We start from the raw sequence: 14309 nt of genomic DNA, 5'->3' as shown, positions 1-14309 counted from the left end.
GACCGTGACGCTGGACGCGTCGGCGTCAACTGGGCCTCGAACTTCGTACGACGACAACCAGACCTTCGGACGCGTTTTAACCGAAGAATCGACTACTAACGAGCCTATTGCGAAGATTGTCAGGGTACGGCTAGGCCGAAGGCGATAGTACAGAGTGATGGGGAGTAACGGGCGTCCCTCCTACGTAATACCGGGTGGTCACTGGCGGTCTCAGGTAGGGGTGCCCACGGTGATGCATTGATCTCTACTCTCCCTCTATCTTCTTCCCGGGCCTCCGCCCCTTACATAGATAGCTAGAACCCGACGTCGGAGCCGCGGAGCACTAGTTTCCCCGATTGTTCCGCAAACCAAGACTTCCATATCGTGTCATGACTCGCACATTCCTACACCAGAGCCCCCACCGGTGTCCCACCGGTGCCTATGGCATTCTGTTCTCTGACAAAGATCCTGACGCGTATCGCGCGTGATTTACGCTCGTACGAAATACAATTGCGAAATATGGTATCCAAGAGGCGGATATCTATAACTTCGACGAGATAGGGTTCGTGATGGGCTTAATCTTATCCGAGATGGTAGTTACAAGTGCCGAACGACGCGGAAGGCCTCGTACAGTCCAACAAGGCAATCGAGAATGGGCTACAGTAATCCAGGGTATTAATTCGTCCGGCTGGGCTATCCTGCCGTATATTATTTTTTTTTAATTAATAAAATACGCCGTAGGCTCGAAGCCCCCGGTACCTCTACTAGTACTCCCGTATGTCAAACCGTGCCCTAATGGCTGGACTAAATACATACGCTGCGTCGTCGGTTCGCCCTATTGGCGACTGCGTTGCGTTCACTACCATACTACGTTGGTTCTCAACCTACCAACAAAGTCCCCCCTGAGAAGATCGATGCTATCTGGGCCTTGAAGCTGTCCGACCCGTCCCTAGCAGCCATCTTACAATAGTCCCACTAACTACTGGTTCTCCTGTTGCCGTTGCGTGGTCTCTGCGAGAGTATAGTGGCCGTGGTGCGATGGCGGCCCGTAATCGTTCCCTCGGTCCTTCCAACAGCCCGCAAAAGAGGATTACGTGCTCTGCCGTCTCAGGGGCATCGCCACAGCGGCATAGCGGCGAGTACACGCCAAAAGCCCCTGTCTTGAATAAGAAGGCTGCTAGTCCTATTTTTTCCGTCCTGATCTGGCACAGCGTAGACGCCTCCAGTCGGTTCAGGCCGAAATACTTGCCCCCTTTCGGTATCTGCATCGAAGGGCCCTCCGGTTCCTCAGCGATAGCGCGTCGCTGGCGATCGTGATGCTCTGCTCCGGTGAGCCATCTCTTCCTCCAGTGGTCGAGGAGGGCAGCCGGGACCTCCTTTTCCTCACTCATCCACTCGGAGCCCCGGGCCTCCTTCTCCATAGTGTACCCTGCCGGTCGGAGTAGCTGCGACGCCTGCTTCCTCTTCGCCGGCCTATCCTGCCGGAGTATATGTGACGCTTTAGCGCTCGCGCTGCGAAGCAGATTTCTCTTCCCGCTAAGCCGTAGCCGTTCTTCAAACTTAGCAGCCCGGGCACTAAGATAGAGGTCTAGTGGCGGGATTGCTGCTTCTGCTTCCAGGTGGCGAACCGGCGTCGCTTTGTGGGCACCACAGACTACCCGGAGGCACTCGTTCTGTATCCCCATCAGGCTCTTAGCTGGCCCTGCCGGTTCCTCACTTATAGTATGCCACGCAGTCGCCCCGAAGGCAATCGCGCTACGGATAACCACCGTATATAACAGCCTCGCCCGTATAAGATCGCAGCCCCACGACATATTGACTAGCTTTGTCAGGGCTAGCTTTTGAGTTGCCATTTTTGTTTTAACACGCTCAACATGGGCGTGCCACGTCAGTTTGCGGTCGAACCAGACTCCTAGGAACCTGGCTGAGACTACCGGCGACACTGTGGCGTCCCCAAGGCGAATACTTTGCGGCAAGGGCTCTCGGGCCCTAGTAAAGTGCATTAGCTCACTCTTGTCAGGAGCGAACTCCATCCCGTGCCTCACTGCCCACCGCTGACACGTAGCCCATGCGCTCTCCAACCGGCGGCAGGTCGTGTCTGGATCGGTGCCGACGCTTAGCAGGTTCGTGTCGTCCGCGAACCCGACTACTAAAAGTAGTGGATGCTGCTCCGCTAGCTCCTCGTACAGCGTTGAAATGTATAATATAAACAGTATCGGGGATAGCGGTGACCCCTGGGGGACGCCAGCTCGTAGGGGGATTGGCTCTGACTCCTTGCCATCGAACCGGAGGCGTACCGTTCTATCCTCCACGAAGCTGCGTACCCACTCCTGAACCCACTCCGGGTAGCCTTTCCGGGCTAATATGGAAATCAGCCGTCTGTAATTGACCGTATCGAATGCCCCCTTGATGTCTAGCTGTAGCAGCGAGGCGATGCCCCCGCGTCTCCACGCCGTATAGACCACGTCCTCAACTATACGTATTGCCAGTTCGGTGGACCTCCCAGCGCGGTTACCCATTTGGCCGTTTGGTAGTAGGCCGGCCGCCTCAGCTACTTTGGTGATACGCTGGCTCATCGCCGTCTCTATTACCTTCCCTACCGTGCTAAGCAGGGCAATGGGGCGCCAGCCGCCAGGGGTCTGCTTCTGAGCTGTCGTTTTATTAGGCTTAGGGATAATAACCACCCTCGCTGAGCGGAAGCGCTCCGGGTAGTACCCCAGCCTAAAGCTAGCTGTTGCCAGATCCGCTAGGATCTCCCATAGGGGTTCACCGCAGGCCTTTAGCAGGCCAGTGGGGATCAGGTCGTCGCCGGGAGCCTTCCGAGCAGCCGTTCCTTTGATGATAGACTCGATATCCATTGTGGTCACCTCCCTAGGGACGTTCAGCTCTGGTCTCGTCTGTAATAGGCCGCGATCGAGGTCCGATAGATCTATATACGGGTCTGGGAAGAACCTCTCAGCTAGTAATTTTGCCTTCTCATCATGTGTACGTGCTGTAAGCGTGTCGCCGGCGTCCCTCCGGAGATCTGGCAAGCCGTGGGCCTCAGGGGGGGCCCAGCTCCGTAGCCTAGCCCACCTCTGCAGTGCCCACAGGCTTTTGTGATCCTTCGCCGTCCCCTCGAGCTTCTCGTGCCAGCTACGCGTCTGCGCTTCGCTGATTTCGAGCCGTTGTTTTTGGCCGGCTCTTGTATATTCGTCCCAGTTGGTCTGCGACCTTGCCTGGAGGTAGTCCCGCCGTCGTCTCTTCGTCTCAGCGCAAGCCTTGCTAACCTGCGGGCACCACCACGGGACCCCAGCGCCTCGGCCAACGGTGCGTCTCGGGACCGCCACGTCGGCGATCTCTTGGAGGTTCCGGATAACCCAGTCAACAGCCTGGTCCAACTCCGTTATCGTCTCAACCGGCAAATAATTCATAAATCTCTGGCTTGATTCGGCTACGATGAGCCACTTATCCGCCATCGCCCAGTTCCACCCTTCGACACTGCGGCGGCCCTCCTTGACTGCTTCCCCGTTGGATATTACCCTAATCACTTGCGCTCTGTGGTCTGAGCCCTCTAGGCCCGGGTCCCCATCGTAATCAATCCTAGCCCCTTTCGTCACCCAGGCTAGGTCGATAGTTGAGTCTCGTTGTTTGTGCCTTTGCCGTGTGATTTCCCCGAACGGCGTAACGAGCTCTAATCGCCAGCGTCGCGCAAACTCCACTACGTTGTCGCTGCCCCGTGACGACCGTCCGTGGACGTCCCACAGCGGGTGATGTGTATTGAAGTCCCCTACGAGGACCTGTGTCCCCTCCGGCGCCCCATTAGGGAGGTCTTGGAGCGGGCTGACCCAGCGGCTCCCGGTCTGGTTTGGTGAATAGATAGACCAGATTGTAAGGGCGTCCGGGCCTGCCCCGAACGTAATACTGCTCCAGTCCATCCCGGTACGGGGTCGCAACGTAGCCACGTCGTATCGTTTATGGACGTATAGCGCAGCTCTGCCGCTGCTGTACACTACTTCGTACCTGGACGACTTCGGGCAATAAATCGCCTTCGTCCGCCGGTTGATCCATGGCTCTTGAACCGCTATTATATCATAGTCACCCCCCTTATCCAGCGCTAGCGTTGCGTTCGCCTTTGAATCTGCGATATTCCAGTAGAGAATAGAGACTACCATTAAGCTGTCGATGGTATATCTTCGTTCGTACGTCCCTTAGTGAGGAAGCTACGCATTGCTGACGCAGACCGTTCGGTTCGCTCCTGCTCCACTCGCGATCCGCCCAGGGGGCGGCCCCGGGGTCGTACAACTGTAAACCCGTCGCTGGTCAATGAGCTAGGTGGTGTGAGCCTGCCCTCACTAGATAACCCGTCCGAGTAGCTGCGGACCTCAAATTGTCGGGGGCGGTGAGCGTACGCCTCGCGTACGCGTAGCCGCTGCTGTTCTGCCGTAGGGCAGTCCCTGTCCCACGCCGTGTGCTTCCCTTTGCAGTTCACACAACGTTTTTTGCCGCTAGGTGCCTTCTCGGGGCAGTCTTTTTCACCCCCTGGGTGTGCCGTTGCAGCGCAGACGCCGCAACGCGCCGTCTTCTTGCAGTGTTTCGCGATATGGCCGTATTCGTAGCACTGGTAGCACTGCCGAACCCGAAGATTGCCGTCGTACGGCTCGCAATCGAATATCTGGGCCTCCCAAATAAGCCCTTCGGAGCATAGTTCCATCGCCGCCTCCACGCTATCCACGTGTAGTATCAGGGCCGCATACGGTGCTTGCGGCGCCCGGGGGAGGTTTCTTTTAGCCTTAGAGAGGTGCTTTGTATTGTCCCGCTTCAGGTCTTTAAGTAGCTGGCTCTCGTCGTGGACCTCTCGCAGCCGTTTCGCAGGCAGCCCCTTCGCGATCACTGCAACTTCTCTGCGGTTGAGAAGTGCCTTATCGCCGAAGGCACTACGCACCCACCTGCTGTCCGTGGTCGCCGCTGAGGCCGACTGCTTAAACGTCACTACGGTATCGCCACTGCGCAGCCTGCGGGCCGCCACTGCATCGGTGCTGCCGCGTGCACTGTTCACCGCTTTTACGACCTCAGCCGCCGATCTGTTCTTCATATTAGGGTCCTCTGTCCCCCGGATCACTACCTCTCTCTCCCTTCGCTGGGGCACTACAACCCGCTGCTGCCACACTGGGGCTTCACCGGGTCCCCGTCCCTGGGCCGATCCTGAGGCGATTGAGGCCCAGGATCGAGTTGTAGGCAAGGCCACGTTCTTCACCGTATCCTGCATGGTCTTCTCAACCATCGTCTGGATCGCCGCAGGAATTTCGGCAAGGGCCAGAGTCACTGCCAGTACGTCGGCATGTGTGGCGGGTCTGTCGCCCCCCTCCTCCAGCGTCCTGCCGGCTAGTTTCAACCCCAGCCAACGCTCCATCAAACCCCCCATGACCTCAATCTTCTCACGTGGGACCAAGTCGGCAATCTCTTGTTCTACCTTTTGTAGTTCTCTTCCGATCCCTTCCCTCTCTGCGTTCTTTCTGCTGGTGCGCTCCACGTTCGGTGCGTGGGCACTTTCGTTGGCGTGGGGATGGTGAAAACTCTGTTCGAGTCCCGCCCGTCCCCCGTCGATCACCATCGGCGCCGCCATCGCTTGCGTCCTCGCTTCGCGTGCGATGCGAGGTCACTGTCCGACGTAAACGGTCGTTAGGAATCGAATGCCGCAATCGGTTTGATGATTTGACGCTGTTCGAAGAAGTTATCGATGAAAGTCAGAAATCTCTTCATTTTCCGTATATTATTGTCGCGGGTTAAAACCACCTCTTATCCTGGTACGAGAATAGCCTATTCCCGTCCGATTGGGTAATCGCTGTAACTAAAAACGGTTGGACAACAAATGAGCGAGGCGTAGACTGGATTCAGCACTTTGATCGCTTTTCAGGGTACGGCTAGGCCGAAGGCAATAGTACAGAGTGATGGGTAGTAACGGGCGTCCCTCCTACGTAATACCGGGTGGTCACTGGCGGTCTCAGGTAGGGGTGCCCACGGTGATGCATTGATCTCTGCCCTCTCTATCTTCCTCCGTCTCGACTCCTTACTTATAGCCAGCCGAGGTTCTCTCTTGGATTCTGGATGTTTGCTTCCGTATGTCTGTGTTCCTCCGACTTCGGCCAATATCTTGGACAGCGGCTCCTTATCTGCAACCAAGCGATTCCCTATCTGCTGCAAACGGCTTCAACGGCTCTCATTCGCCACAAGCGGCTCTCTAGCCGCCACAAACGGCTTCCCGGCTCCTTATTCGCCACAACCGGCTTCCTACCTGGTGGAAGCCGGCCCGCCTCGGATGACACTTGTGGCTCTGACAACTCCTTCCCTATCCTACTTCGAGATGGTCCTTATATAGATAGCTAGGCCGCCGCTTGGACCCGGCATAACAGCAGGGTTGGCGATGCCAAGGATCTTGACTCTCGTCATCCCAAAGCTTCACATAGATTGTAATCATGATTCGGGAGTCTTTTGTCCGAAACACCCCTCCGGCGGCCCACCGGTGTCCTGCGTTCAGTGTCCTGACACCCACTGGTGCCTATGGCATTCTGTTCTCTGACATCGCTATACGAAGGATCGTACGAAGGGTGTTTATCGTCTTCTTATCCTCGACGGGCATGAGAGCCACCACTCGACTGACTTCGAGCTATATTGCAAAGAGCATACTATTATTACACTTAGTATGCCTGCTCATTCGTCACATAAGCTCCAGCCTCTCGATGTAGGCTGTTTTAGGGCTTTGAAAAGGTCGTACGGCAAAGAAATTGAAGACCTAATACGGGCGCATATAACCCATATCTCGAAGGAGGATTTCTTTTCGGCATTCTATAGGGCGTATCGTACGACTATAACTAAGTCGAATACCCAGGCAGGTTTCAGGGGGACAGGACTTATTCCGTACGACCCGGAATATGTGATTTCACAGCTGAATATTAAGCTACATACGCCTACACCTCCTGGGAGCTCGTCTGGCGCACCCTTAATCTGGGAATCAAAGACTCCAAATAACCCAACCGAGGCGCAATCCCAGTCTGAATACGTTAAAAACAGAATCTTACAGCATCAGAATAGCTCCCCGACGACAATAATTACGGCTATTGACCAATTTTCACGTGGTGCGACAGCTGTTATGCATCGGTTAGTTTTACTTGAGGATGAGGTTACTACACTTCGGAAGGCCAATCAAGAGCTAAGCCGTCGTCGAAGGACTAAAAATCGACAGCTACAAGATGGAGGATTTCTTAGTTTACGAGACGCTCAGAACTTACAGTCTCAACGGGATATTGAACAGCAGCTACAGGATGATATACGTGTAAGTCGTCGTCATACGAGACCGGCCGAACCACGCCGACGGCGCTGTAGGATCTGCGGAGAGCCCGGACATAATGCTCGTACTTGTGAGAATGATAAATATAAGTACGAGGAAGAGGATTCCGATTAGTTTGAATTATTATTTTTTAGTTTAGTTAAGTTATTGAAGTTATTCATACGGTGCCAAGAAAAAGTGGCCAACTTGCTTGTGGGGTACGTTAGAATGGTGCAACACAACGGCAACGCCCGAGGGAATTTTTGCATTGACTCGTATCCGGATCGATTCACATACGATGTGTATTTTTGTCTTGTGATCCATTTGCTTCAAGCATCATTGTCCCTTTGGTACACAACGTGCGATTCTTTAAAATATTTCCACTCGTCCCGTCCTCACACAAGCTTTCTGGTATATCTGCAGCACTCTCCGTAAAGCTGCTACTACGTCATCGTCACCAATCCTGTCGCCCGTGTCCCCCTAGCACCATCGTCAGTGCAATGAAAGTCGCCGGAGTCATGGCCAGCTTGTCCCGGCGTAAACAGTGCTAGTCTAGCCCCTGGGAATACATGCGGTGCGATAAGATTCAACAGGAAATTGGCGATGTTAAGGTGCACTTATATGTGGCTGCAGCCTCGTTTCCTCATTGCTGTCGCCGATCCATTGCTTCTTAGTGCGAATGAACAGTACGCTGATGCCGTCGTGACCGGTGTCCTTGAAAGACGGACGGGGTATGATTGCGACGAGAAGTTATTGCCGGGTTGGTCAAAGCATTTTTGGTCCGGAGCAGACGTGTGTATGAGGTTCGATCAACCGCTGGAATAGAAGAATATCATTCCGACTCGGTAGGTGGTCAAGAAATATCGCAGAGCATCAAGCAACTCACGTTGTTTGTAGAATATTAAAGTGCACTCATTCCTAAGTGATTCATGCCCACCGCAAAATTCTAGACCGTTCACAAAAGAAAATAATCTCTCAAGAAGCCGCAAACAGCAGCCTAGGGTTCAAGTTCTCTCGGTCCTCCTTTTCAACCTGCAGGTCAAGCCGCCGTCAACGCGATGGAACCACCTCGACACGACATTCCACTTTCTCCTCAGGGTCAACCAACTCCATCTCAAACCTCATAATCACCGTAGCAACAACCTTGTAAATCTCCATCTGGCTGATATTCCTCCCCAAACATATCCTTAGGCCACTACCAAACGTGAGATCCGCCGCGTTCCATAGGCGCATGCGCAGCTGGTACTTCTCATCCGTCTCCCCATCCTGCTGAAGCCAGCGATCGGGAATGAACTCGTCAGCGTCGGTACCATAAACTTCCTTGTTGCGCCCCAAGATATAGGGGTTCATGCCAACCAAAGTGCCGGTCGGCACAACGCTCCCATCGGGGAGAACGAGGCCCTCCTTAGGCACGATGCGTTCCATAGCCATCGATATGGCGGGATGCATTCGCATTGTTTCCCGCGCTACTGCTTCAAGGTACGGAATAGCTCGAGCTGAAGAGTAAGAAGCTGGGTTGAATAGTGTTGGACCAAATTGACCGTCAAAAGATGAGGGACCCACTCGCTGTAGAATGAGGTATTTTTGGTAGTTATAAGGTCTGATACACCCCCTCAGCTTGGAGAGATATCGTCAAGTTGTAGTAGCATCTGGCTTATGTCGTTGGTTGGCCTCGTTGGCCGTCGTACATCTTTTCATCTACGGTGTCTGCAGGGTCTTGAACATCTTTTTTATTGTCCGCCCCTCTACCTTGAGTATGAATTCTGTAATAAAACTCTTATTTTTTGACACGGTTTGGCTACGTCTCGAACCATTGCCGATGATCTTATGCGGAATTGGAGGACTGATAATACCCGAGAAAATCTTGCAGTCTTAAGACGCAAACCCGGGCTCATAACTGTTGGACCAAATTGACCGTCAAAAGACGAGGGACCCACTCGTTGTAGAATGAGGTATTTTTTTTGGTAGTTATAAGGTCTGACAAATAGGTCGACATTCGCTGCAAGCACCTCGTCATTGAGTCGCTTCCAGACCCGTGGGTTGCGGAGAGAATAGTAAAATAATGCTTTTATCGTAATCGCAGTGGTGTCAGCGCCTGCAATGATGTTGAGCAAAAAGTATCCCATGATGGTGTCCCGGTCGATGGTGTCGGGGTATGTCGACTTTCAGTCGATGAAATACTGCAGGAAGTCCGGTTGTTTGGGGTTGTAGTTGGGATCTATTCCCTCTAGGCGCGGGAACAGCGATTCAGCGGCAATCCGAGTAGCCGTGGACAGATTTGGGGGACCAAGACGGATTATGGGGTTCTTGTCAAGATAAAAATCCAGCCAGGGCATTTGTCCGACATACCCTAGGTAGTTGATGGACTGATCGGCGATTCTGAGCGTGCCATCGAAGTCGCAATCCTTCTCCATGTATCCGAAGCGCTTGCTAAAGGTTACGGCACTCATGAAGTCCCAGGCAACTGTTGGTTGCAATAAAATTAACTTATGACATTGAAAGGACTAAAGGGAGATAGATAAGTGACTGACAGTATCCAAGCCAGGAGCCAAGAGCGCATGGCGTACCCTGGTCAATGAATCGTGTTTCGACATATTTGCAAAATTCATCGGTGACCAGGTCCATAATGGGCTCTGTGACAAGTACACTAGACATGGAGTAGTGCCGGACGACGGGCCTCTTGAGCCGAACATGCTGAATGTGGTCTGTTTCGCTGAACATGTGGTACACAATCTTACCGTCGACAATTATGCTGTTGTTCTTATAGAAATTGCTCTGATTGAAGCAGGTGGTTAGCAACCAGAGAAACGATCCGGCTTTCGAGATCGCCTACCTTGATCCATTTCCCATTCGTGTTGTAGACAAGCCAGGAAAGTAGCAAGCAATGGGTGGCTTTGAAGACTCGCACTGAACCAATTGGTTTGGTTGTTGTGCCACCAGGAGGTGGGCGTAGTACTATTCATGGCACCGGTGGATTATCAACGAAGCAAGTGGGATGTGTATTGCTGATAAAACGCTTACTCCTAGTGTATAAAAAAGGAAAAGGGGGATGGGGGAATGAAGAATATACTGATGTCCAAAGAGGGAGTTCTGCGAACTAGATGAAACCAATAATTCCATACTGCAGAGGTCCAAAGAGTGCAGTAATCCCGGAGCTTGGAAACTATTCGAGGTCAATATCCGAGAGATCAACTGCATATGTCGACTGCCGCTTGTCAGTAGCACCAATCGGGGGCACCCAATCGGGAAAGGGTATATACAAATTTGGCTGGCGGACTGTACTGTCCGTTCCATGCATGCCATGTCTCTGCAGCATTGACCCCTCCTTGTGGTCAGAACCATTGATATGGTGATACGCATTTAGAGATATAGCTAAGACCGCCTGTCACAAGTCTGTTGCCTGCATGGCTTCCACGAAAATCGATTGCAACCAAAGCTTTTCACTGCTGTTGCTACTGCCGTTGATTGGGTCGAAACTAAGCTGGGTTGTTCCAGTCATACATCAGATTTACCAAACCCCACAGCGGTTCGACGTTCTCCCGCGATGCGTCGCTCCGTCTGGTTTGGTCGGAGTGTCGCTGATCTTGTTATTGTCCATGTCGCCTCCTGCCTGATCCATCAGTGCCTCTCCTTAGGCTTCACTTCCAGGTGAAATAACGAGCAGTGGGCGGTCCAAGGATGGAGATGGTACGCTGGGAAAATTTGCCTGAGTTGTGGACGTGTTGTGGGAGAGTTTGCCACGAATCGAACCTCAGCTAGAGGTCTTGCTTGCTTTTTTCTTTTTTGAAAATGCTGCTCAAGACCCACGTAGGGCTCCTATTAAAGGCAACGCTGAAACTTGGAAAGTTTGATTTCAGGTTTCCATCTGACGCGAAAGTTATATTGAAGGAGTTGAACATCCACGGCATTGACTGACCACCGAGTACGTCTCCTGAATTCACTAGTGTCACGATTAGGATTATCTCCTTTGGGTACCAGATCTCTATACTTATAGATTGAAGACTAACGATAAGGATCCAGTCAGAGTCAAATTATCGCAGTATCTAGGCAACCGCTCAACACGAAGAAACGCGAAAACGAACACACCCCAGATTCCCAGGTATACGGTAGAGACCGAAATCGAAGATTCTAGATGCTAGAGAATAGATACCGGATCGAAAATCAACCTTTCAGCTGGGAATGATATAGTGTCTGCGCCTTGGTTTCTCTGTGTCTCGAGGACCTACGGCGATTACCTGACCAATTCGTCCTCTTGATTGTGAATTTCTGGTGATTAAAAGGCCCGGGCTTTGCGGCCTGTCCAACCAGATGGCAAAATAAACTGCATACCTCGATGGTGTTACTACATCGGAACTCAATTACATCGTTCGCCTCATCGTATCACCTTGCTTTCTGTCTTTTCCACATCATTAGAACTCCTGATGAAGGATGTTTCGATTACCCGCTTACATGCACAGAGCAGGTCGATCGTCTATGCGCACTAGCAATTGGCGCGGTGATCCGAGCGCACCCAGCCCACCCGAGGAGCTCCGGTCGGTCGGTCGGTGCCAGCACATGCTGCGACAATGAAAATGCTTGCATCAAATCACGCCTACGTGCAGCTCGGCATGATGAGGGCGTTCCATGAATGGGCCCTACTAGATGGCTAATGCATCGAATGTCAGCTTCGAATTTACGAGAGGTTCCACAAATCGACGTATCCATCGGCCGGCCCACTGCCTTTTGGAAACGAAACGGAGGCTGGGAAGGTCGGAACCCAGCAAAAACCAGCCTCCCACGATTTCGCAATGTTTCTTCCCTTTTAAAGATGTGCCCCATCGAAATCCAGTCCACTTTGGGATCCTCCTCCTCTCCATTTCATCCGCATTGGGCTTCTTAGGGTTTTTCTCCCTTCTGGCATCTTCGCTGTTCTCATTTATTCAAGTCATGAACGTTGCGGTCGAATACCCAATGAACTCTCCGACTAGACCACGCCCGCAGCAACATTCACCGCGGGGTTTCAACGACGAAGCAGGGATGCAGCAGCAGGGCCGCGGCAAGCCTGGTGGCTACCGCCGTGACAACCACGTGGAACAGCCAATCTATTCTGAATTTTATGACTATTCCGAAGTTGAAGGCCCTCCACGTTCTGCTGGCGGTCCCCCCAATGGTGGAATGGCAATGCCACAACAAGGGCAAATGCCGCCCCAACAGCGTATGATGCCGCAGGGACAGTCGAACCACGGTCATGAGCCGAGTCGGCCCCCAGTGGCAAATGCACTTCCCATGCGCGGCGGTGGAGGCCCCAATGGAGGCGGCGGAGGAGGTGGTGGTGGATCGTTTGCCGGCCGGTCACGACCTCCCTCGTACTCTGGGAGCCGGTCCGAGGAACTCCTCGTCATGAACCCCGAAGCAGCCAAACACCGCCAAAACCGGCGCCAGCAAGGGCGCACCCCTTCCACAGGCAAGGGACCAAACACTCAGCAGCCCAAATCCGGGTCCCCGCCTCGGACACCGGGTCATTCGCCACCGCACAAGTCTATTCCCGACCCAAAGCAAGGACGACCCGTCTCACCTGAGTCCTTGTCCGCCTCAGCAGCTACCATCCCGCGCGTCAAAAGCCCCAGCGTCATGACAAGCGTGCTGCAGCCGCTGGAACTCAAGGTGCACGAATACGAGGGTCTCATGCACGTGGCCCAGGATGACATGGCGCGATTGGACGAGGAACTTCACGCCTTGCAGCAGAAGCGTGCCGAGGCCGAGGGCCGCTTCCTCGAGGCTAAGGCCAAACACGACGATTATCAGCGCCAATACCAAGACGTCGAGATGGCGTTGCGGGGTGAAATTCCCCGGGAGACGCCGCCTCAGCAGCAGCCTCCGCCTAGACGGGAGAGGCCTATCAGCTATGATGAGCCGTCGCCGGAGGAGCGGCCCATGAGCCATCAGAGTTCGTTTGGGATGCAGAAGACGAGGACGCGGGATCGGTTTCGGATGAGTCTCTTTGGAAATTGATGAGCGGTTCGGTTGAAAGGATGGGCAGTGGAGTGGTCTTATCGTTCTAGCGGGTTGTATTCTCCAAGGTAAAAGATGCTGAAAAGGAAAAACTTCTCTTTCTTTGCAGATATTACATGAGGAAAATGAGGAAAATGGCGTTTGGGGTTGTCGGCCGGCATAATGAGGCAGGAGAACATCGTTCTTTCTGGTTCAGAGATGGTCTGGCCGGAGGAAACAGGGCAGTGGGAGGATGTAATTGAATGATACATGAAGACCTGATGCAATGGGTTTCGAATGTTGCCAAACCATAGATTATTGGTTGACTAATACGACATGAGAATTCACATATGCTTTCATGAAGGTTGTCATACATGAATTTGGTATGTGGGGTTGGACTTAAGTCTCACAAACTCTAGTGAAAACTACAAGAGTATAATAACAAGTAGCCCGGAAACATTTCCGCTCACGAGAACTTGGCCTACAAACGAAAGCCGAGGATCACCTGTGTCCCCTCGACGACGATAACCCTAAGTTTAGCTCACCGGTCCGAGTTCATCATCGGATTGGACATCAGCATGGATGGAGAAACATGAAACCTGCCTCCAACCTGGAGCCTGTTTGTCGCTCTTCGTAAGTGGACGATAAGTAACAGGAGATAGTTTTGCGAACACCCATATTCCGTCATCCACCAGTATCGATCACCCACTTTGGATGTTCGATGCTTCATTCCTGATCGCAAGCATGCCGATCAGGGATTGGAACATGACTCTACATCTTCGACGAGTACGAGATCCTCGGCGATAAGTCAATACCTGCAACGCGGAAGCTCCTCCCCCCCTCCCACGGCATTCTTCAGTCGAGGGCTGAAAAAGATCTACCTTCTTTCATAGTTCGGTAAACACCTCAGCCTGGCCGTGGACTGCGGCATCACACCCACCTATGGCGGACGCATGGCCTCCTGCCCTTATTCCTCCATGGAGAACACCACGATACGCTAGCGCCGGACAAATCCGAGGACAACACAGCACACGTACGGCGGCATGCGCTACGG

The 14309-nt window shown here is 53.1% G+C and overlaps 5 protein-coding genes across 5 annotated transcripts; 3 read left to right on the top strand and 2 right to left on the bottom strand.

The window, feature by feature from the left end:
- Positions 1 to 7612: 7612 nt before the first annotated feature.
- BCR38DRAFT_422401 (uncharacterized protein) lies at positions 7613 to 8156 on the top strand. The gene has a single exon (XM_040859521.1). The coding sequence runs from the start codon at positions 7889 to 7891 to the stop codon at positions 8108 to 8110; it is 222 nt and encodes a 73-aa protein (XP_040718491.1). The 5' UTR covers positions 7613 to 7888; the 3' UTR covers positions 8111 to 8156.
- Positions 8157 to 8289: 133 nt separating this feature from the next.
- BCR38DRAFT_455275 (cytochrome P450) lies at positions 8290 to 9735 on the bottom strand (the record flags this gene model as incomplete). The annotated part of the gene is made up of 4 exons (XM_040861776.1): positions 8290 to 8353; positions 8394 to 8796; positions 8974 to 8975; positions 9467 to 9735. 4 exons carry the CDS (start codon positions 9733 to 9735, stop codon positions 8290 to 8292), a joined length of 738 nt encoding a protein of 245 aa, XP_040718490.1.
- Positions 9736 to 10656: 921 nt separating this feature from the next.
- On the top strand, positions 10657 to 11420 carry BCR38DRAFT_422398 (uncharacterized protein). Its single transcript, XM_040859520.1, has 2 exons — positions 10657 to 11225; positions 11293 to 11420. Exon 1 carries the CDS (start codon positions 10690 to 10692, stop codon positions 10897 to 10899), a length of 210 nt encoding a protein of 69 aa, XP_040718489.1. The 5' UTR covers positions 10657 to 10689; the 3' UTR covers positions 10900 to 11225; positions 11293 to 11420.
- Positions 11421 to 12211: 791 nt separating this feature from the next.
- On the top strand, positions 12212 to 13276 carry BCR38DRAFT_481684 (uncharacterized protein; the record flags this gene model as incomplete). The annotated part of the gene is made up of 1 exon (XM_040863400.1): positions 12212 to 13276. One exon carries the CDS (start codon positions 12212 to 12214, stop codon positions 13274 to 13276), a length of 1065 nt encoding a protein of 354 aa, XP_040718488.1.
- Positions 13277 to 13332: 56 nt separating this feature from the next.
- On the bottom strand, positions 13333 to 13793 carry BCR38DRAFT_128267 (uncharacterized protein). Its single transcript, XM_040853537.1, has one exon. It carries the CDS (start codon positions 13629 to 13631, stop codon positions 13389 to 13391), a length of 243 nt encoding a protein of 80 aa, XP_040718487.1. The 5' UTR covers positions 13632 to 13793; the 3' UTR covers positions 13333 to 13388.
- Between the last annotated feature and the right edge of the window lie 516 nt (positions 13794 to 14309).

The sequence above is a fragment of the Pseudomassariella vexata genome (assembly GCF_002105095.1).
Source record: "Pseudomassariella vexata strain CBS 129021 chromosome Unknown BCR38scaffold_3, whole genome shotgun sequence".
In the NCBI taxonomy this organism is placed as follows: Eukaryota; Fungi; Ascomycota; class Sordariomycetes; order Amphisphaeriales; family Pseudomassariaceae; genus Pseudomassariella; species Pseudomassariella vexata.
This window is presented reverse-complemented; position numbering and strand designations above follow the sequence as displayed.

Bases quoted from the DNA above. Each gene is read 5' to 3' on its own strand.
- BCR38DRAFT_422401 (XM_040859521.1), top strand. From the start codon at position 7,889: ATGTTAAGGTGCACTTATATGTGGCTGCAGCCTCGTTTCCTCATTGCT.
- BCR38DRAFT_422398 (XM_040859520.1), top strand. From the start codon at position 10,690: ATGGCTTCCACGAAAATCGATTGCAACCAAAGCTTTTCACTGCTGTTG.
- BCR38DRAFT_128267 (XM_040853537.1), bottom strand. From the start codon at position 13,631: ATGTATGACAACCTTCATGAAAGCATATGTGAATTCTCATGTCGTATT.